At 39.3% G+C, this 22,886-nt stretch overlaps 1 protein-coding gene across 3 annotated transcripts in view; it reads left to right on the top strand.

Annotated features, from left to right (window-relative positions):
* The window catches only part of LOC124125624 (sodium- and chloride-dependent glycine transporter 1-like), a 132,865-nt gene that overhangs the window by 75,420 nt on the left and 34,559 nt on the right, over window positions 1-22,886 (top strand). For all 3 annotated transcript variants that reach the window (XM_046488966.2, XM_046488967.2, XM_046488968.2), the window contains exons 2-3: window positions 16,876-17,110; window positions 18,818-18,949. In XM_046488966.2, coding sequence (XP_046344922.2) covers window positions 16,876-17,110; window positions 18,818-18,949 — 367 coding nt within the window. The remainder of the gene's footprint in view (window positions 1-16,875; window positions 17,111-18,817; window positions 18,950-22,886) is intronic.

Below are 22,886 nucleotides of genomic sequence, written 5' to 3'. Positions count from 1 at the left end.
GAAAGTTATGTTTTTCACATTATTTAAAATAATGCATTTACAACTTAATTAAGTTTGTTGTTAATAAAAAATGTAAGCTAACACGTTGTTAACATCCAGATTAAGGACCAAGGAAGTGAAAACTTGACGATTTTCGGCAAATATAAGATTTCATAAAATCCACTTACCTATTTCTGTTTTATTTTCATTGTTTACGCAAAGACGTATATACGTCCGTGGTTTACGTAATTGGAAAATCATTTAAAAAAAAGAATTATGAATAGTTTCTGTCATCACCCATTTCCCGATAACAGCGGCTGTCCGCTCAGTAACATGAAGAAATACCCCCGTTTTTGAGGCTTCGTATGAATAAAACGTTCGTCGTAGAATGGCATATGACACATCGCTGGAAAGCTTATTCCTTCATCTACATTTTCGTAACATCGACTGTTCTTTTCCGTAGTTATAACAAGCAATTTCATTGGATTATAATTGGTTTCTAATGACGCTTTCTTGCCGAAATCTGCTACAAGTCGTGATTGGACAATTTTGAGCACGTGACCTAAGGCAGCCAATCAAATTACAGCTGTGATACCAAGCTCGTGTTTGATAAATTTCAGAAGTTGGCGAAAGATTTTTGTTAAATCTTGCTATTCTGAACGTTTTAAGCAGGAAATCTCGATATATATTAAAAATATGGAACTTCGTTAACGTATCGTGCTAGGTTACGAGCTGTGACAAAGAGTTTTCATGCATTTATATTTGCATCAAACATTGTGTCCGAGCCGAGAATTCAAGGCGACGAAAGCCGAGATGTCATTTGACTTACATTACACGCGATCGCACGAAAAGATGGAAATAATAACTTAGATGTAAGTTTGATTACTTTTAGATATATTTTTGTTGATATTATTTATTACTTTGTATAATATATTTAAAGATTTGTTTAAAACGTCTTTATTTTGCTCTTTGACATGTTCGATGTGGGCCCGTATTTCAATAACATCGCGGGAATTAGTGAATATTTTTTTAATTTATCGATAAAAAATGATAAATTGAATTGGAATATGTATTTCAGACATTATGAAATGTGATAGATTTAATAACTGAATGACATTACAGGTAGGTCCATAAAAATGTATACTATTTTGACGTGACTACGGCTTGGCCCGTAAACCGGCCTACGGTGTCTGGGGACTCGATGCTTCTTGGCCGGAAAACCAGTCGCCATGTTTGAAGGCTGGAACTAATAGGAGTCATTTGATTGGTCGTACTACGAAAGTCAACCAATCATATTTGCCCTTGTTTCATCGCTTTATTTTCTTTACTGACTGAGTTGGAACAAAACGGACGATGTAAACAGCGGCAAATACGTTTTGTTTCTCGTAGTATATCAGCTGTGTATCGTTTTGAATCGATACATAGACCCACGAATCGATAGTCGTATCGAACTGTAGTGTATCGTGATACATCGATGTATCGGTGAATCGTCCCAGCCCTAATAGTTCCACAATAGTTCCCCCAGAGTTCCCCAATAGTTCCACAATAGTTCCCCAGAGTTCCCCAATAGTTCCCCCAGAGTTCCCCATTAGTTCCCCCAGAGTTCCCCAATAGCTCCCCAGACTTCCCCAGAGTTCCCCTAGCATTCCCCAATAGTTCCCCCAGAGTTCCTCAATAGTTCCCCCCACAGTTCCCCAATAGTTCCCCAATAGTTCCCCCCAGAGTTCCCCATTAGTTCCACAATAGTTCCCCCAGAGTTCCCCTATAGTTCCCCAATAGTTCCCCAATAGTTACTCAGCAACCCATGCTTGCCATAACAGGCGACAGGCGACTAACGGGATCGGTTGGTCAGGCATGCTGACTTGGTTGATGCATGTCATCGATCCCAATTGCGTGGATCAATGCTCATGATATTAATCACTGGATTGTCTGGTCCAGACTTAATTATTTATAGACTGCTGTCATATAGCTGGAATATTGCTGAGTGCGGCGTTAAACAACAAACAAACCAACCAACCCAATAGTTCACCCATAGTTCACCCAGAGTTAATTTACCCAAGTCAGATATGGTTGCTGGCCACATCCCCAAGTTTGAGGGAAGTCGTCTGTCCATTATGAGGCTGCTCCTTCAGCCTCAATATCTTTTTGTCTGTGTCACAGCTTGGTGCTGCTGCCCCGAAGTTGGGAGGCTAAAGCTTGTCCCCCCAGGTTCTGCTTGCTACTTCCATTAAAAGGAAGATGTTGAGATGACACGATTTACAGTGTGGCAAGCATCGGTTCAGTTTGTGACAATCATGCAGTCTTGGAAGTCCTAGGTAATGTGTTCTACCTTGCATTACCTGGCGTTGCCTGGCAATGCTGATACCGCCCACGTTGTCGCCTTCTGTCTTATTAGTTGTGGTTGTGTCGACATGTTATACCTACCTACAGGTGTGCAAGTGTCGACATGTTATACCTACCTACAGGTGTGCAAGTGTCGACATGTTATACCTACCTACAGGTGTGCTTGTGTCGCGTTATACCTACCTACAGGTGTGGTTGTGTCATCATGTTATACCTACCTACAGATGTGCTTGTGTCGCGTTATACCTACCTACAGGTGTGCTTATATTGCATTATACCTACCTACAGGTGTGCTTGTGTCGCGTTATACCTACCTACAGGTGTGCTTGTGTTGCGTTATACCTACCTACAGGTGTGCTTGTTTGATGTTATACCTACCTACAGGTGTGCTTGTGTCAAATATTGTACCTACCTACATGTATGGTTGTGTCGACATGTTATACCTACCTACAGGTGTGCTTGTTTGATGTTATACCTACCTACAGGTGTGCTTGTGTTGCGTTATACCTATCTACAGGTATGGTTGTGTCGACATGTTATACCTACCTACAGGTGTGCTTGTGTTGCGTTATACCTATCTACAGGTATGGTTGTGTCGACATGTTATACCTACCTACAGGTGTGCTTGTTTGATGTTATACCTACCTACAGGTGTGCTTGTGTTGCGTTATACCTATCTACAGGTATGGTTGTGTCGACATGTTATACCTACCTACAGGTGTGCTTGTGTTGCGTTATACCTATCTACAGGTATGGTTGTGTCGACATGTTATACCTACCTACAGGTGTGCTTGTTTGATGTTATACCTACCTACAGGTGTGCTTGTGTCGCATTATACCTACCTACAGGTATGGTTGTGTCGACATGTTATACCTACCTACAGGTGTGCTTGTTTGATGTTATACCTACCTACAAGTGTTCTTGTTTGATTTTATACCTACCTACAGGTGTGCTTGTGTTGCGTTATACCTATCTACAGGTATGGTTGTGTCGACATGTTATACCTACCTACAGGTGTGCTCGTTTGATGTTATACCTACCTACAGGTGTGCTTGTTTGATGTTATACCTACCTACATGTGTGCTTGTTTGATGTTATACCTACCTACAGGTGTGGTTGTGTTGCGTTATACCTATCTACAGGTGTGGTTGTTTGATGTTATACCTACCTACAGGTGTGGTTGTTTGATGTTATACCTACCTACAGGTGTGGTTGTTTGATGCTATACCTACTACAGGTGTGCTTGTTTGATGTTATACCTACCTACAGGTGTGGTTGCATCATGTTATACCTACCTACAGGTATGGTTGTGTTGTTGTGTTATACCTACCCACAGTTGTGGTTGCATCATGTTATACCTACCTACAGGTGTGGTTGCATCATGTTATACCTACCTACAGGTGTGGTTGCATCATGTTATACCTACCTACAGGTATGGTTGTGTTGTTGTGTTATACCTACCCACAGTTGTGGTTGCATCATGTTATACCTACCTACAGGTGTGGTTGTGTCATGTTATACTTACCTGCAGGATACTCACCAAATAGGTTTATTGTTTGACTGTTATAGAAGGAAACAGTTTATTAAAAACGTAAATTAGTTGCTTACAAGGGATCAAACAGAAGTGAGGAAGCCCCTTCTCCCCTGTCTAACAACTGGCTCTCTTACAACTGGGAGATAACCCTTAATCTCACCCCTTCTCCACTGTCTAACAACTGGCTCTCTAACAACTAGGAGATAACCCTTAATCTCAACCCCTTCTCCACTGTCTAACAACTGGCTCTCTAACAACTGGGAGATAACTCTTAGTCTCAACCCCTTCTCCACTGTCTAACAACTGGCTCTCTAACAACTGGGAGATAACCCTTAATCTCACCCCTTCTCCACTGTCTAACAACTGGCTCTCTAACAACTGGGAGATAACCCTTAATCTCAACCCCCTCTCCACTGTCTAACAACTGGCTCTCTAACAACTGGGAGATAACCCTTAATCTCAACCCCCTCTCCACTGTCTAACAACTGGCTCTCTTACAACTGGGAGATAACCCTTAATCTCACCCCTTCTCCACTGTCTAACAACTGGCTCTCTAACAACTGGGAGATAACCCTTAATCTCAACCCCCTCTCCACTGTCTAACAACTGGCTCTCTAACAACTGGGAGATAACCCTTAATCTCAACCCCTTCTCCACTGTCTAACAACTGGCTGTCTAACAACTGGGAGATAACCCTTAATCTCAACCCCCTCTCCACTGTCTAACAACTGGCTCTCTAACAACTGGGAGATAACCCTTAATCTCAACCCCCTCTCCACTGTCTAACAACTGGCTCTCTAACAACTGGGAGATAACCCTTAATCTCACCCCTTCTCCACTGTCTAACAACTGGCTCTCTAACAACTGGGAGATAACCCTTAATCTCACCCCTTCTCCACTGTCTAAAAACTGGCTCTCTAACAACTGGGAGATAACCCTTAATCTCAACCCCTTCTCCACTGTCTAACAACTGGCTGTCTAACAACTGGGAGATAACCCTTAATCTCAACCCCCTCGCCACTGTCTAACAACTGGCTCTCTAACAACTGGGAGATAACCCTCAGGGCTCGAAATTAACAATATTTTGCGTGCCATCGCACGCCTAAAATGAAAATGGCACAGCTAAATCATGATCTTCGTGCCTCGATGGCACGCTTGGAAAATAGGAAATAATAACCTACCTTTGCCATATAAGGCATATTTAATGATAAATATAAATCTCGTCAGCAATAAATTAACTCTTGCAACAAAGTAGGCCGGTTTTCTGGCCAAGAAGCATCGAGTCCCCAGACACCGTAGGCCGGTTAACTGGCCAAGCCGTAGTCACGTCAAAATAGTATACATTTTTATGGACCTACCTGTAATGTCATTCATTTATTAAATCTATCACATTTCATAATGTCTGAAATACATATTCCAATTCAATTTATCATTTTTTATCGATAAATCAAAAAATGATTCACTATTTCCCGCGATGTTTTTGAAAATAAAATTCTTGGACACACATTTCGACAACGGGGCCACATCTAACATGTCAAAGAGCAAAATAAAGACGTTTAAAACAAATCTTTAAATATGTTATACAAAGTAACAAATAAAATCAACAAAAATATATCTAAAAGTATTCAAAATTACATCTTAGTTATTATTTCCATCTTTTCGTGCGATCGCGTGTAATGTAAGTCAAATGACATCTCGGCTTTCGTCGCCTTGAATTCTCGGCTCGGACTCAATGTTTAATGTAAAAATATATGCATGAAAAATCTTTGTCACAGCTCGTAACCTAGCACGATACATTCATGAAGTTCCATATTTTTAATATATGTCGTGATTTCCTGCTTAAAACGTTCAGAATAACACGATTTAACAAAAATCTTTCGCCAGCTTATGAAATTGATCAAACACGAGCTTGGTATCACAGCTGTAATTTGATTGGCTGCCTTTTGTCACGTGCTCAAAATTGACCAATCACGAAACTTGTAGCAGATTTCGGCAAGAAAGCGTCATTAGAAACCAATTTTAATCCAATGAAATCTCTTGTTATAATTACGAAGAAAATCCAGGTGATGTTACGAGCATGTAGATGAAGTCATATGCTTTCCAGCGATGTGTCATATGCCATTCTTCGACGAACGTTTTATTCATACGAAGCCTCGAAAAACGGGGGTATTTCTTCATGTTACTGAGCGGACATCCGCTGTTATCGGGAAATGGGTGATGACAGAAACTATTTATAATTCTTTTTAAAATGGTTTTCCAATTACGTAGACAATGAAAATAAAACAGAAATAGGTAAGTGGATTTAATTCAGATGGGGCTTGTCCGTCACAATCATTAAATGGAATTCAGTAAAGTAAGTTTGTAACTCACTTTAACTTGAATAAATCACTTACTATAAAGATCACATATGTCTCACTTACTTACAATTACATGAATTTATTAACATTTTGATCGAGCTACTGACAGAGAGATAGAGGATTAACCACTGTGTTCGGTTGTTACCGAAAAATCTACACACAAGTGATTAATCTGTCACGATTAGAACGAGGCTTTGCCGAGTTCTTATTGTGGCAGATTAATCAAGAGTGTGTAGATTTTTCGGTAACAACCGAACACAGTGGTTAATCCTTTTTCTCCCATAACAATACGCCATAAAAAGTCGAGCTCGTAGTTGAAGATTTCCCGTGTTTAGTAACCACTCGGGATTCCCCCCAGCCTCGTTTTCGAATATGCTCACTAAGACAACTGCACCATAAACAGGTAAAAAGGATCTAGCGAAGACAACTCACACGAGTTTTCCGTGACAGGCAAGCCACTTGTTAGCATTCATGTTATGTTTTTTGTTAACTATTAAAAGCTGATGGGAGTAACGTTTTGAGAATTAGTAATGTGATTTGATATTTGTTAATGGTTTTGGATTACTCGGCCCATATCTTTATTTGCATTCGTCTTGCCGTGACTATCATTCTCAATGCGCAACACTAAATAGGCCCACTTTTTAGTGTATGTAAATACGTTATTCGTTTATTTGTTCGCTAGGAAATTAAATATTATCTTATATATTGTGAAATATTGTTAACGAAAAACAAGGGCCCAAAGGAACTGTCAGCAGGATTGATCAGGCAAGATTCTATAAATACCAACTCAGGCAACTGATCAGCTGATTAAATCTTCTCAAATCCATCAATGGATTGTAATATTTTTGGACGAATTTTCCTCTAAAAAACTTATTTTACAGTGAATAATTTAATATGTAAAATGATGATTATTTCATGTCATCTTTTTCTTTTTTTTTCTTGTTCCTGAACATGGTGAGCACATGTGTTTTTATTATATAAAAAAAACTTATTCAGTGGACAATTTTTCTTTTGAACATAATATTTAACATCATGACACCAAAAATGTTACTAAATGAGTCATCTAATTTCCACATATTTGTGAATGACAAGAAACAATGTGAATTTGACAAGCACAATACTTCATTGTGTGTGAAACATAAATACATAGGATATTTGTAAACAATAAATTACCATTTCAGTAGTTCTACAAATATTTGCATTTTAATACCCTTGTAATTTTACATTGTTATTTTACTGCAACAGTTACCTCCAGACTTTATTCTTTTGTTATTTTATCAGATTAGAAGTTAAGACTTACTGATAATAGGTAATTTAAAATTAACATTTTCTTCTTTTTATCTTCATGAAAACAAAACATAATAATAAATATGTATTTTAGTGACGTGTTCATATGTGATTTTTTTTGTAAAAAGTATTAAAATTAAAATTCGACATTGCTCATGTAAAGAAATGAGGTTTATGGTAAAATGTTATAAGAGGACCTCTTGTTGGTCATTTCATCACCCATAAATTTGGGTTTTTCTTTATTAACCATGTTCTGAAAATTTACACATTAGAATAATTAAGGTCTCTGATTAAAATAGCGACACAGCTTTCCACTCCAAGGCAGCCAATTAGATTATGTGAAAAAAAATAAACCATGCGTTAATAATGAATAAAAATATATTTTTATTTTGTCATATGTCCAGTTTATCATCCCAAGAAATGCTGAATACTTATCACTAAAATTAAGCTAGCTATGCATATTGGGGCTCTTTATCTGCTATGATAATATAACAATTGCATTATTAAAGAAGTGTTTTTTTCAGTAATCATGGTAAATAATACATCTTTGGTTTTAAGAATATACTTGAGACAATCCTAATTCTACATGTCTTAATACTCTGTATTGTCTGTTAATTCTGAAAATAATTAACTGTAATATTGAGTTTCTACCTAAAACTAATAATATGAAATTAATTTTGAGATTATTTTATCCTATCTAAAAAACAAAATATATTTTAAGATTCATACATGTACATCATTGTTGCAAAAAAAAAAAAAAAATTGAAAAAAATACATAATAAGGTTGATTGGTGCCCACCATCTTTATCTTCATCATTTTGTCTGCTATCTATAATAAATCAAAATAGTTAAGAAAAAATATAAATACATATATTACCTTCTGGAGTTTATTTAGATTTAGGTATGACTTAATACATTCAAGTTTAAACGGGGTAATGTTTTTTTTTCATATTATTGAGTTTCTCAATTTCCTGAGATAGTATGTTTTAATAATTGAAGTCTTCATGTTTAAAAAATACCAAATAATTATAGGCCAAAATACATTAATTATATTGTTCTCTATAAACTCCACCTGTTGAAAGGGGAAACAACTGCTGTGGTTGCAAAACATCTTGTTCGTGAGGTGTACGGTCCGTCCGGTAAAGATTGATCGTTTCCTGCATTAAAATTGAGTATTGCTTTAGATCCAAATTATCTGAGTGTATATTTTCTTAAAATATGAAATTTAAGTCTTGATTATTTTAATATAACTATGAAATATGTTTTTGATCGATCGGCTCTAGATCGACACTTCGTTATAACGTGACATTTCTTATGTGGTTGACAGTTATTTTTAGAAAAAATACCAAACAATATGGTTTTGTTTCACTATTTTATCGGTATTTTTACATGAATTAATTAACTGTTTCATTAGCTTTGTTATTAGCCTTCAAAACGCCCAGTAAAGAATGTACCGGAGTTGCTCACCTGGTCCCGTAGTATCGATGCGGTATCTCGCTTCGGTTACCGTCTTCTCATTCTGCAACTGAATCTGGTACATTGGGAAGCCACTGCGAATAAACCACTGCTGGCGATTGAAGATCAAGCCCTGTTATGGGAGAAACACAGCCCTGCCCTTAATCTCACCCCCTTCTCCACTGTCTAACAACTGGCTGTCCCACAACTGGGAGATAACCCTTAATCTCAACCCTTTTCCACTGTCTAACAACTGGCTGTCCCACAACTGGGAGATAACCCTTAATCTCACCCCTTCTCCACTGTCTAACAACAGGCTGTCTCACAACTGGGAGATAACCCTTAACCTCACCCCTTCTCCACTGTCTAACAACAGGCTGTCTCACAACTGGGAGATTACTCTTAATCTCACCCCTTCTCCACTGTCTAACAACTGGCTGTCCCACAACTGGGAGATAACCCTTAATCTCAACCCCTTCTCCACTGTCTAACAACTGGCTGTCCCACAACTGGGAGATAACCCTTAACCTCACCCCTTCTCCACTGTCTAACAACTGGCTGTCCCACAACTGGGAGATAACCCATAATCTCACCCCTTCTCCACTGTCTAACAACTGGCTGTCTCACAACTGGGAGATAACCCATAATCTCACCCCTTCTCCGCTGTCTAACAACTGGCTGTCCCACAACTGGGAGATAACCCTTAACCTCACCCCTTCTCCACTGTCTAACAACTGGCTGTCCCACAACTGGGAGATAACCCATAATCCTACCCCCTCTCCACTCTCTAACAACTGGCTGTCCCACAACTGGGAGATTACCCATAATCTCACTCCCTTCTCCGCTGTCTAACAACTGGCTGTCCCACAACTGGGAAATTACCCATAATCTAACCCCCTTCTCCACTCTCTAACAACTGGCTGTCCCACAACTGGGAAATTACCCATAATCTCACCCCCTTCTCCACTCTCTAACAACTGGCTGTCTCACAACTGGGAGATTACTCTTAATCTCACCCCCTTCTCCACTGTCTAACAACTGGCTGTCCCACAACTGGGAGATAACCCATAATCTCAACCCTTTCTCCACTGTCGTTACAACTGGCTGTCCCACAACTGGGAGATAACCCTTAATCTCACCCCTTCTCCACTGTCTAACAACTGGCTGTCCCACAACTGGGAGATTACTCTTAATCTCACCCCCTTCTCCCCTGTCTAACAACTGGCTGTCCCACAACTGGGAGATAACCCATAATCTCACTCCCTTCTCCGCTGTCTAACAACTGGCTGTCCCACAACTGGGAGATAACCCATAATCTCACCCCTTCTCCACTGTCTAACAACTGGCTGTCCCACAACTGGGAGATAACCCATAATCTCAACCCTTTCTCCACTGTCGTTACAACTGGCTGTCCCACAACTGGGAGATAACCCTTAATTTCACCCCTTCTCCACTGTCTAACAACTGGCTGTCTCACAACTGGGAGATTACTCTTAATCTCAACCCCCTCTCCACTGTCGTTACAACTGGCTGTCCCACAACTGGGAGATAACCCTTAATCTCACCCCTTCTCCACTCTCTAACAACTGGCTGTCCCACAACTGGGAGATTACCCATAATCTCACCCCCTTCTCCACTGTCTAACAACTGGCTGTCTCACAACTGGGAGATAACCCATAATCTCACCCCCTTCTCCACTGTCGTAACAACTGACTGTCCCACAACTGGGAAATTACCCATAATCTCACCCCCTTCTCCACTGTCGTAACAACTGGCTGTCCCACAACTGGGAGATAACCCATAATCTCACCCCCTTCTCCACTGTCGTAACAACTGGCTGTCCCACAACTGGGAGATAACCCATAATCTCACCCCCTTCTCCACTGTCGTAACAACTGGCTGTCCCACAACTGGGAGATAACCCTTAATCTCACCCCTTCTCCACTGTCGTAACAACTGGCTGTCCCACAACTGGGAGATAACCCTTAACCTCACCCCTTCTCCACTGTCGTAACAACTGGCTGTCCCACAACTGGGAGATAACCCATAATCTCACCCCTTCTCCGCTGTCTAACAACTGGCTGTCTCACAACTGGGAGATAACCCATAATCTCAACCCTTCTCCGCTGTCTAACAACTGGCTGTCCCACAACTGGGAGATAACCCATAATCTCAACCCTTCTCCGCTGTCTAACAACTGGCTGTCCCACAACTGGGAGATAACCCATAATCTCAACCCTTCTCCGCTGTCTAACAACTGGCTGTCTCACAACTGGGAGATAACCCATAATCTCACCCCTTCTCCACTGTCTAACAACTGGCTGTCCCACAACTGGGAGATAACCCATAATCTCACCCCTTCTCCGCTGTCTAACAACTGGCTGTCTCACAACTGGGAGATAACCCATAATCTCAACCCTTCTCCGCTGTCTAACAACTGGCTGTCTCACAACTGGGAGATAACCCTTAATCTCAACCCCCTTCTCCGCTGTCTAACAACTGGCTGTCTCACAACTCGGATAATTAACAAACCATGTCAAATAATTTATGTTGTTAATGTTTCACTGAATGTAACAAATAATACATCAACTACTGACCTATTATTGTATGAATCGTGAATTAATATTTGTATTCATTACCCTATATTCGTGATACGCATCGTATTCGCCTCATAGGTTATTCGTTGCAGCCCTAGTGTCAAATTATAAATAAAACGGACATAAATTATTTATATAGAGTGGGGGAGGTAGTACCCGGAGTCATGACAATCATGGCAATACATATCACTAACTTATCACAATTGCCTTGCTTGACAACGGTATAAGGATAAATATCACAATGCAGAATATAAATATATAATAATATAAAGAAATGTTAAGATCTATAATTGATTTTTTAAAAAAAAACTGTATTTGATTGAGGTATCTGAACCATCGCGTAAACAGTTCTATTTATTGAATTTTTGAGTCATCATCTGTCGTGGAATGCTATTACATTTAATCAAAGTCCTACCATACACAATCGTTCATTTAGAATGAGTCGTTTATAATACACCAATTGGTATGTAAGTAATAAGATAAGTGGATAAACAAGTTCTTTACTACATACGTCTTATATTCACTCCAACTACTAAATGCCTCTCAAACAACTAATATAATTATCTATTATGATCTGGTTCTTTTATAGACTGGGATGAAACTTGACATGAGCTATCATGTATGTCTTTGATATGTTTTGATGAAAAACAGATATAAAAATAAATGAGTAACACTACTGTTCAGGAAGTTCATTCTCATAAACATCTAGGACTTACTCTCCAAGAAGATTGTATGTGGACCGATCACATTGATAGCCTAGTCAAGAAGGTCAGTCCAATGATTACCTGTCTCAGGAGTTTCAGGTATCGTTTAAATAGAAAAACACTGGAAACTATGTATAAATCTTTCATATTACTGATATTTGATTATTGTTGCCACATATGGGACAACTGCACAAAAGAACAGGCGTTACTACTTGAAAAACTAAATCTAGATGCACTCAGAACTATTTGTGGGGCTGTTTGTGGCACAAGTCAAGGAAAACTTTATAAAGAAACAAATCTTACGTCATTAGAAGAAAGAAGGCATTTTCAAAAGTTAAATATTTGTTATAACATGGTTAACAATCTAGTACCGGACTATCTCTCCTCCTTAGTTCCAAATAGAGTGTCGGATGCAAGTGATTATAATTTGAGAAACTGCTCACAGCTGCAAACCACAAAGTGTAAATCAAATGATTATGCCAAATCATTTATTCCAGATATAGCTAATATTTGGAACTCACTACCTATTGAATACACCAATGCCAGTAACTTAGGAAGTTTTAAAAGTTTTATAAAAAGCAATGATAGGAATGGTATATACTTTGATGTAAAGTATGGATCAAGATTCTGTCAGGTTATACACTCCCGTCTCAGGCTTGGCTGCAGTGATCTTAACGCCGCCAAATTTGCCAGATTTATATCCGACAGCCCAAGATTTTGTTGTGGCTATCATACGGAAGATGCACTTCATTTCTTTCTTACATGTCCCTTAAACAGTACAGTAAGGCAAAACATGTATTATTTTGTAAAAGGCTATGATTTAAATTCAATTCTAAATGGTAATTCAAATTTAACGACAGTAACAATTTTGAAATTTTGAAATCGGTGCACAGTTTTATTCTATCTTCTTGCCGATTTAGAGATTTTGTCTGAGATGATGGCTTTGCTATATGATACTGCGATGTTGTGCTGAATGTAAATAATAATGTAACTGTAGTTATGAAAGATAATCCAGTAATTAAACACTTACAGAACAATACTTATCTTTAATGTCAATTATACAATGTAGGCTACTTATCATGTCACTATCAATACATTGCTATTTGTACATGTATCATGTTTGGGTGAGGCATTCAGATAAGCAAAATTTGCTTGTTTGCCAATCCCTCCACTTTATGGAAATAAATATGTTTATATCACGTCTTATATTCACTCCAACTTCTAAATGCCTCTCAAAGAAACTAATTTAATTATCTATTATGATCTAGTTCTTTTATAGAATGGGATGAAACTTGACATGAGCTATCATGTATGTCTTTGATATGTTTTGATGAAAAACAGATATTGGTTTTGTAGTACAAAACACAAGGTCAAACACAGCCTAATAAGGATGTTCATGTTGAAGGTGTAAGGCAGGGGTAGACACTAACAGTCCTTACAATGATAACATATAGTAAAACCCTTATAGATGGCAAATGTCTACTAGTCCTTATGATACCTTAACTCTTTCAACACCAGTCAACCAGAAGTGTTTACTGCTGGGACACCGAGTTCCCAGAGACTCTTGTGTGATAGATGAAGCCAACATTTATCAAAGAAAATACCTGCTTGTAAAATATATTTGCTACTACATGTTATACACCATTTGAAAGGTCTGATCCTATGGTTTATAAATATGAAAGTTATGTTTTTCACATTATTTAAAATAATGCATTTACAACTTAATTAAATTCGTTGTAAATAAAAAAATGTACGCTAACACGTTGTTAACATCCAGATTAAGGACCAAGGAAGCGAAAACTTGACGATTTTCGGCAAATATATGATTTCATAATATCCACGTACCTATTTCTGTTTTATTTTCATTGTTTACGTAATTGGAAAATCATTTTAAAAAGAATTATAGACAGTTTCTGTCATCACCCATTTCCCGATAACAGCGACTGTCCGTTCAGTAAAATGAAGAAATACCCCCGTTTTCGAGGTTTCGTATGAATAACACGTTCGTCGAAGAATGGCATATGACACATCGCTGGAAAGCTTATTCCTTCATCTACACGCACGTAACATCGACTGGTTTTTTTTCGTAGTTATAACAAGCGATTTCATTGGATTAAAATTGGTTTCTAATGACGCTTTCTTGCTGAAATCTGCTACAAGTTTCGTGATTGGTCAATTTTGAGCACGTGACCTAAGGCAGCCAATCAAATTACAGCTGTGATACCAAGCTCGTGGTCGATAAATTACAGACGTTTGCGAAAGAATTTTGTTAAATCGTGTTATTCTGAACGTTTTTAGCAGGAAATCACGATATATATTAAAAATATGGAACTTCGTGAATGTATCGTGCTAGGTTACGAGCTGTGACAAAGATTTTTCATGCATATATTTTTGCATCAAACATCGTGTCCGAGCCGAGAATTCAAGGCGACGAAAGCCGAGATGTCATTTGACTTACATTACACGCGATCGCACGAAAAGATGGAAATAATAACTTAGATGTAAGTTTGATTACTTTAAGATATATTTTTGTTGATTTTATTTATTACTTTGTATAATATATTTAAAGATTTGTTTAAAACGTCTTTATTTTCTTCTTTGACGTGTTCAATGTGGACCCGTTGTCGAAATGTGTGTCCGAGAATTTTATTTTCAATAACATCGCGAGAAATAGTGAATAATTTTTTAATTTAACGATAAAAAATGTTAAATTGATATGGAATATGTATTTCAGACATTGTGAAATGTGATAGATTTAATAAATGAAAGACATTACAGGTAGGTCCATAAAAATATATACTATTTTGACGTGACTACGGCTTGGCCGGATAACCGGCCTGCGGTGTCTGGGGACTCAATGCTTCTTGGCCGGATAACCGGCCTACGGTGTTGAAAGAGTTAACTATGGGCAGGTTGGCAAGGATTATAGGACTACTGCCAATTTCTGACTGTTATAATGATAACATATAGTAAAACTCTTATAGATGGCAAATGTCTACTAGTCCTTATGATACCTTAACTATGGGCAGGTTGGCAAGGATTATAGGACTACTGCCAATTTCTGACTGTTATAATGATAACATATAGTAAAACTCTTATAGATGGCAAATGTCTGCTTGTCCTTATGATACCTTAACTATGGTCAGGTTGGCAAGGATTATAGGACTACTGCCAATTTCTGACTGTTATAATGATAACTTATAGCAAAGCACTTATAAATGGCAAATTTCTGCTAGTCCTTATGATACCTTAACTATATAGAATAGAAGGGTAAAACAGCATCTTTATTTGCTTATAAAATCACCACGAAATGAGGCAAGTGGACGCAAAGATTTTATCTCAGAGTGCAGGAAATGACATTTTAGGGATCAGGAGGTCTAAAACATTTTGAGCCCTGTGTGTAACTCAGTAGTGGCCTCCCACATGGAGTTTTGGGCCAGTTAGTTTGGAGAAGGGCAGGCAACTTTTGTGGTAAGATCAGGTCTGTGTCAAGGACCAGCGCTGCTTCAGGCTTTCTTCCAATGTCAATGAAATGCTGTGGTATTACTGTCAGTGAGTTTGGTTTTAGCAATATTCCAGCAATATAGTGGCGGGAGACACCAGAAATAGACTTCACACATTGTACCCATTAGGGCTGTTACGATTCACTCGCGTATTCGGTGAATCGAACCATATCCATTCATGAATTGAATTCGTTATTCGTCGTCACTAGAATCGAATATTTATGAATATGCAGTCATGTGCATCTACATACCCTGTACCTAAAAATATCCCTAAGAACATATTATATGCAGAGATTTCTTTAAAGACACCACTCATATATATAATTTGACAGTATTGTGGTCATCGGTCATTGTGGTATTTGAGCGGATACTAAACTACCAGGCAAAAGAAAGTTTTCACTTTAAGAATAGTTGTATAAAAAGCAACGTCAATGAGGAGGCGTGTGTTGGCGTGCATGGATGCCCAGGGTGGTCACACTCGCTATTGATGACGTGTTACCTGACTACTGTGTCATTAATGGACTCTTCATGCACTTTTTCAATGAACTTTGATTTGTGTAATTTTTTATTTGGACCCCTTGACACTTTCTTTGTGTATTGCAGAGAATGCAATATCGGCATTACAATGCATTTTCATTCTAATTCATGGAAAATGATTTCTGTTTATAAATTAATCATCATAAATCTCACATATGCCTTTGTTTTTGGTGTTTGGTCAAGTGAAGTCGGTGAAAACTTTCTTTTGCCTGGTAGTCTAGTACCTGGATAAATGCAATATATGAATGTATAACATATTAATAATTAACCAACCATGTCAAATAATTATTTTTTTTTTTTTAGCTGAATATAATAATTTGTCCACAACTGCTGACATGTTATTGTATTCGTGAATAAATATTCGTATTCATTACTCTATATTCGTGATATGAATCGTACTCACCTCATAGTGTATTCGTTGCAGCCCTACTATTGGTGTGGTGAGCGAAGGCTTTGACCACTAGGCTACCCCACCGCCGAGAAATGATGTGGAAACCTGATAGGACGTGGTCACACACTGACTCACTGACTCCCTCTCTCTTTCTCTCTCTCACTCACTCACTCACTCTTGGTTTCAGCCTGTTGACACACTAGACACCATGGACAAGAGAGACGCCAACAACGGGGCCTATTACGTGGCGGCCAACTTCGAGTCCCAGCTGCCCTCGCCAACCAAGTCAAAGTCCTCTGATGAGAACACGGAGAGGGGAAACTGGTCCAACAAGATGGACTTCGTCTTGTCCTGCCTCAGTTATGCAGTTGGCCTCGGCAATGTGTGGCGGTTCCCATATCTATGTTACAGGAATGGAGGTGGTAGGTTCAGCTTCATCTGTCTATGTTACAGGAAATCAGGTGCTTTTATCTATTTGGGGTATTCTTGGTTAAATAGCCCCTAGCAACCAAGGCTTATCTCTACATGGGGATTCTGGGTTAAATAGCCCCTAGCAACCAAGGCTTATCTCTACATATGGATTCTGGGTTGAAATAGGCCCTAGCAACTAAGGCTTGTCTCTACATGGGGATTCTGGGTTAAATAGCCCCTAGCAACCAAGGCTTGTCTCTACATGAGGATTCTGGGTTGAAATAGGCCCTAGCAACCAAGGCTTGTCTCTACATGAGGATTCTGGGTTAAATAGCCCCTAGCAACCAAGGCTTATCTCTACATTGGGAATCTGGGTTGAAATAGCCCCTAGCAACCAATGCTTATCTCTACATGGGGATTCAGGGTTTAATAGCCCCCAGCAACCAAGGCTTATCTCTACATGGGGAATCTGGGTTGAAATAGCCCCTAGCAACCAAGGCTTGTATCTTCATGGGATTCTGGCTTCAATAGCCCCTAGCAACCAAGGCTTATCTCTACATGGGGAATCTGGGTTCAATAGCCCCTAGCAACCAAGGCTTATCTCTACATGGGGAATCTGGGTGGAAATAGCCTCTAGCAACCAAGTTTTGCAGTCATTAGGTACAATTATTAAGCACAGGCTACGGGTTGTGAGTTTTATATCTGTTTATTACATAGAAGTGAAGGAAACACTGAGTAATAACAGTAATTAAACAATGTATATACCACAAAGTCACACATGTGAACAAAGTACATGAAGGTGCCTGTCATTAATCTTGTGCTGGCATTTGTGGCTAGTAGTATAGACGATTGGGGTTGTGCTGGCATGTGTGGCTAGTAGTATAGACGATGGGGGTTGTGCTGGCATGTGTGGCTAGTAGTATAGACGATGGGGGTTGTGCTGGCATGTCTGGCTAGTAGTATAGACGATTGGGGTTTTGCTGGCATGTGTGGCTAGTAGTATACACGTTGGGGGTTGTGCTGGCATGTGTGGCTAGTAGTATAGACGATGGGGGTTGTGCTGGCATGTGTGGCTAGTAGTATAGACGATGGGGGTTGTGCTGGCATGTGTGGCTAGTAGTATAGACAATGGGGGTTGTGCTGGCATGTGTGGCTAGTAGTATAGACGATGGGGGTTGTGCTGGCATGTGTGGCTAGTAGTATAGACGATGGGGGTTGTGCTGGCATGAGTGGCTAGTAGTATAGACGATTGGGGTTGTGCTGGCATGTGTGGCTAGTAGTATAGATGATGGGGGTTGTGCTGGCATGTGTGGCTAGTAGTATAGACGATGGGGGTTGTGCTGGCATGTGTGGCTAGTAGTATAGACGATGGGGGTTGTGCTGGCATGTGTGGCTAGTAGTATAGACGATGGGGGTTGTGCTGGCATGTGTGGCTAGTAGTATAGACGATGGGGGTTGTGCTGGCATGTGTGGCTAGTAGTATAGACGATTGGGGTGCTAGTCCAAGGTGAGAACACCTGTCTGGAGCATGCTTTTGCCCAAATCTAAGCTTCTACCAGGTTCACTACAGTGGCTCAATGGGTGCATTAGAGAGAGAGAGAAGCAATTAGTATGAGTCAGGAAAAGTGTAAATTATATTTTTATTCTAAAAACATACATATTTGTTGGTAAGTATTCTAGCCTAGTAGGCCAATTGTAACCATGGCAACCTGTTTCAGGAGCATTCCTCATTCCCTTCATCGTCATGCTGTTCATCACCGGAATCCCCCTGGTGTTCCTTGAGCTGTCGTTTGGTCAGTACGCCAGCGAGGGCGTGGTGTCCATCTGGAAGGTTTCACCCATATTCCAAGGTAAGCCCCCATATTCCAAAGTAAGCCCCCATATTCCAAGGTAAGCCCCCATATTCCAAGGTAAGCCCCCATATTCCAAGGTAAGCCCAATCTCATTAAAATGAGATCTTAGTTCTTGCCACCGCTAAACAAAGATCTGAGGTCCAGCCTTGCCTCTGGAAACTTAAATCCTGGATCATAACATTGAAACGGTTCAAATCTTCATTTGTATCTAGAGTAATACACGTTTATGCTGTCAGATTTGCCATCCACCTATTTTAAATGCTGACAGAGTCAAAATTATGAAATATTTGCAGTATTATATGAATGTACAATGCAGATGTATTTGTCATGATTGCATAAATATTAAGGTGAGCGATACAGGCAGTATGGGAATCTTGTTAATTTTTTAGATGTCAAAATATGTTTCGAAGCGTAGACACCAGTTTGAAACTTGTGCCGTGAAGCACGATTAAGCTGCCTTCTGATTGGCTATTGTCGACTTCTTGTTAGTTGTTCCAATGGTCGGTCACAGTTTGCGCAAGGTTGGTCTGACGTGACCCGTCATGGGATGTCCTCAGATCTTTGTTTAGCAGAAGTGAGAACTAAGATCTGATTTTAATGAAAGCCACCAGTTATATACCATCTCCTCACACAGCTAGTTATGTACCATCTCCTCACACAGCTAGTTATATACCATCTCCTCACAGAGCCAGTTATGTACCATCTCCTCACTAGGGCTGGTTATCGATATGGATTACTCAGATCGATTATCGGTAGTCACATATCGATCAATAATCGATAAATATCAAAGAATTCTATTTTGGTAAAATGACATTACAGAAAAATGGCAATTCACTTCTCCGGAGACTCAGTGTTTCAACAATACGCACGTTACATCGCATTTTTAGCGATGAACAATCTGAGTTTACGATTCATGTCGTCAAAGACAATTATTATTTGTATAAAGTGAGAATACCGTATTTTCTTGAGTATTCCTTTAAATATTGTTTTTATTAATTTCGGCGAAATCGTGTGTGAAGCGATCGGAAGATCGCACAACTCACCGTTATTAACAGCAACCACGGTCAGAATACCGCTATTGACGTCTTGAAACGAACTTTAGTTGACAGAGAATGGATACATATATCATAAATGACATACTTTGACTCGTTAAAAGTCATATTTGTTTTTGTTTGACGATTCTATGTCAACATGAAATTCTCGCGATCACGCGATCACGCGATCACGTGCGCGTGAGCCTTGACGGTGACTGGTCAGACTGGGTCCATGTAAAAAATAATACCCGGGAATAGCGATCAGCTGCTTCGCTTAGGGTTATTATCTATTTTAAATATGTTTAGTAAAGGCTGCATATAATTAAGAAAATAATGGAATATATTATTCTTGATAAAAAAAATAGTTTCATATACAATTTTTGCCGATCCTTGCATTAAAAATCCTATTAAGTTATATCATTGGGTGTGTCTTGACCGAATCACCGGTCGATTCCAAGAAAACGTGTGTACAGCTGATTGCTGTTTCCGGCTTAGTTTACGAGAAAATACACAAGGTAATCTTAATCCCTGGATATAAAACAATGCCTAGCAGAACAATAAATACTATTTAAACGGTAAATAAACATGTCTGGTGATTTTTTATCTCAAATTTCGAATTTGTACTGACGAAGTTTCTCATCACCCGTTCGTGTGCCGGACTTCGCTGAAAGGGTACGGTGAAATTTTTCTGCGCATAATATTCAAATTTCTTTTTTTTCCAAAATATTGAACCCGCTAGAGTGGGGTGCGCATTATACATGGGTGCGCACTGTACTCAAGAAAATACGGTAATTGAGAAATTAAATGTAATTTCACCTGATATAGTCGTTTGTCATTTATGTACAGTATTCACGAAACTATTCAGATAAAAAATCATCAAATATTCCGCCATTGTGAATGTCAGGTGTGTACAGGTGTGTGCTACGTAGTAGGTTGTACTAGGTTCACAGGTGATACGTAATAGATTGGGTGGCAGACTGATATTAAACAAACATCGTGCGATTATAACGGGGAAATTAGGAATTTTTGCTGCCATATCGTAAAAATGTCAAACCCCACGTGGACCTCACGTGGGCTGTGAGTTGAGAATACCGGGAAAAACGAAAACTATGATCATTGAAAAAATCGAAACAGACTAGAATACGTAGTTACAAAATAGACATAAAATTTGAAATTTTATGAAATAGAATGGGAAGAATTCTTTTTAAGAATTAAAGTATTATGAAACCTATTTTAATCATGATACTTCATACTATTTCGAAAATATACATATTTTCTAAAATCCTGACTCCGCATTTAGATGCCAGTGACTACATTTGTAATTACCCACTAACAACATGTAATGGCGTCGTCGTTCGATTCAAAGCAGAACTTTTTACTTTTTGAAACATTTGATTATTATTTGCGACTAAACATAAAGCGAAGGGGAGAAAACTGTATGTTAGGGTGAATCTGTTTATATCTAGCGATAATTACAAGGAGAGCAAAACAAATAAGTCAAATGTATTGCAGTAAAAACTTTTATTTGTCGAAAATACATGTCATTATCGATAGCATTATATTCATATCGATAATCGTCACAACCTTCTTCCATCGATGATAATTACGATTATCGATCTAAATCACCAGCCCTACTCCTCACACAGCCAGTTATGTACCATCTCCTCACACAGCTAGTTATGTACCATCTCGTCACACAGCTAGTTATGTACCATCTCCTCACACAGCTAGTTATGTACCATCTCCTCACACAGCTAGTTATGTACCATCACACAGAGCCAGTTATGTACCATCTTCTCACACAGCTAGTTATGTACCATCTCCTCACACAGCTAGTTATGTACCATCTATTCACACAGCCAGTTATGTACCATCTCCTCGCACAGCTAGTTATGTACATCTCCTCACACAGCTAGTTATGTACCATCTCCTCACACAGCTGGTTATGTACCATCTCATCACACAGCCAGTTATGTACCATCTCCTCACACAGCTAGTTATGTACCATCTCCTCACACAGCCAGTTATGTACCATCACCTCACACAGCTAGTTATGTACCGTCTCCTCATACAGCTAGTTATGTACCATCTCACAGAACCAGTTATGTACCATCTTCTCACACAGCTAGTTATGTACCATCTTCTCACACAGCTGGTTATGTACCATCTCCTCACACAGCTGGTTATGTATCATCTCCTCAGACAGCCAGTTATGTACCATCTCACAGAGCCAGTTATGTACCATCTCCCCACAGAGCCGGTTATGTACCATCTCCTCACACAGCCAGTTATGTACCATCTCCTCACACAGCCAGTTATGTACCATCTCACAGAACCAGTTATGTACCATCTTCTCACACAGCTAGTTATGTACCTTCTTCTCACACAGCTGGTTATGTACCATCTCCTCACACAGCTAGTTATGTATCATCTCCTCACACAGCCAGTTATGTACCATCCCACAGAGCCATTTATGTACCATCTCCCAACAGAGCCGGTTATGTACCATCTCCTCACAAAGCTAGTTATGTACCTTCTCCTCACACAGCTAGTTATGTACCATCTCCTCACACAGCTAGTTATGTATCATCTCCTCAGACAGCCAGTTATGTACCATCCCACAGAGCCATTTATGTACCATCTCCCAACAGAGCCGGTTATGTACCATCTCCTCACACAGCTAGTTATGTACCTTCTCCTCACACAGCTAGTTATGTACCATCTCCTCACACAGCCAGTTATGTACCATCTCCTCGCACAGCTAGTTATGTACATCTCCTCACACAGCTAGTTATGTACCATCTCCTCACACAGCTAGTTATGTACCATCTCCTCACACAGCTAGTTATGTAACATCTCCTCACACAGCCAGTTATGTAGCATCTCCTCACACAGCTAGT

This window comes from Haliotis rufescens, unplaced genomic scaffold (genome assembly GCF_023055435.1).
Source record: "Haliotis rufescens isolate VD_foot unplaced genomic scaffold, xgHalRufe1.0.p SCAF_41, whole genome shotgun sequence".
Lineage (NCBI taxonomy): Eukaryota > Metazoa > Mollusca > Gastropoda > Lepetellida > Haliotidae > Haliotis > Haliotis rufescens.
This window is presented reverse-complemented; position numbering and strand designations above follow the sequence as displayed.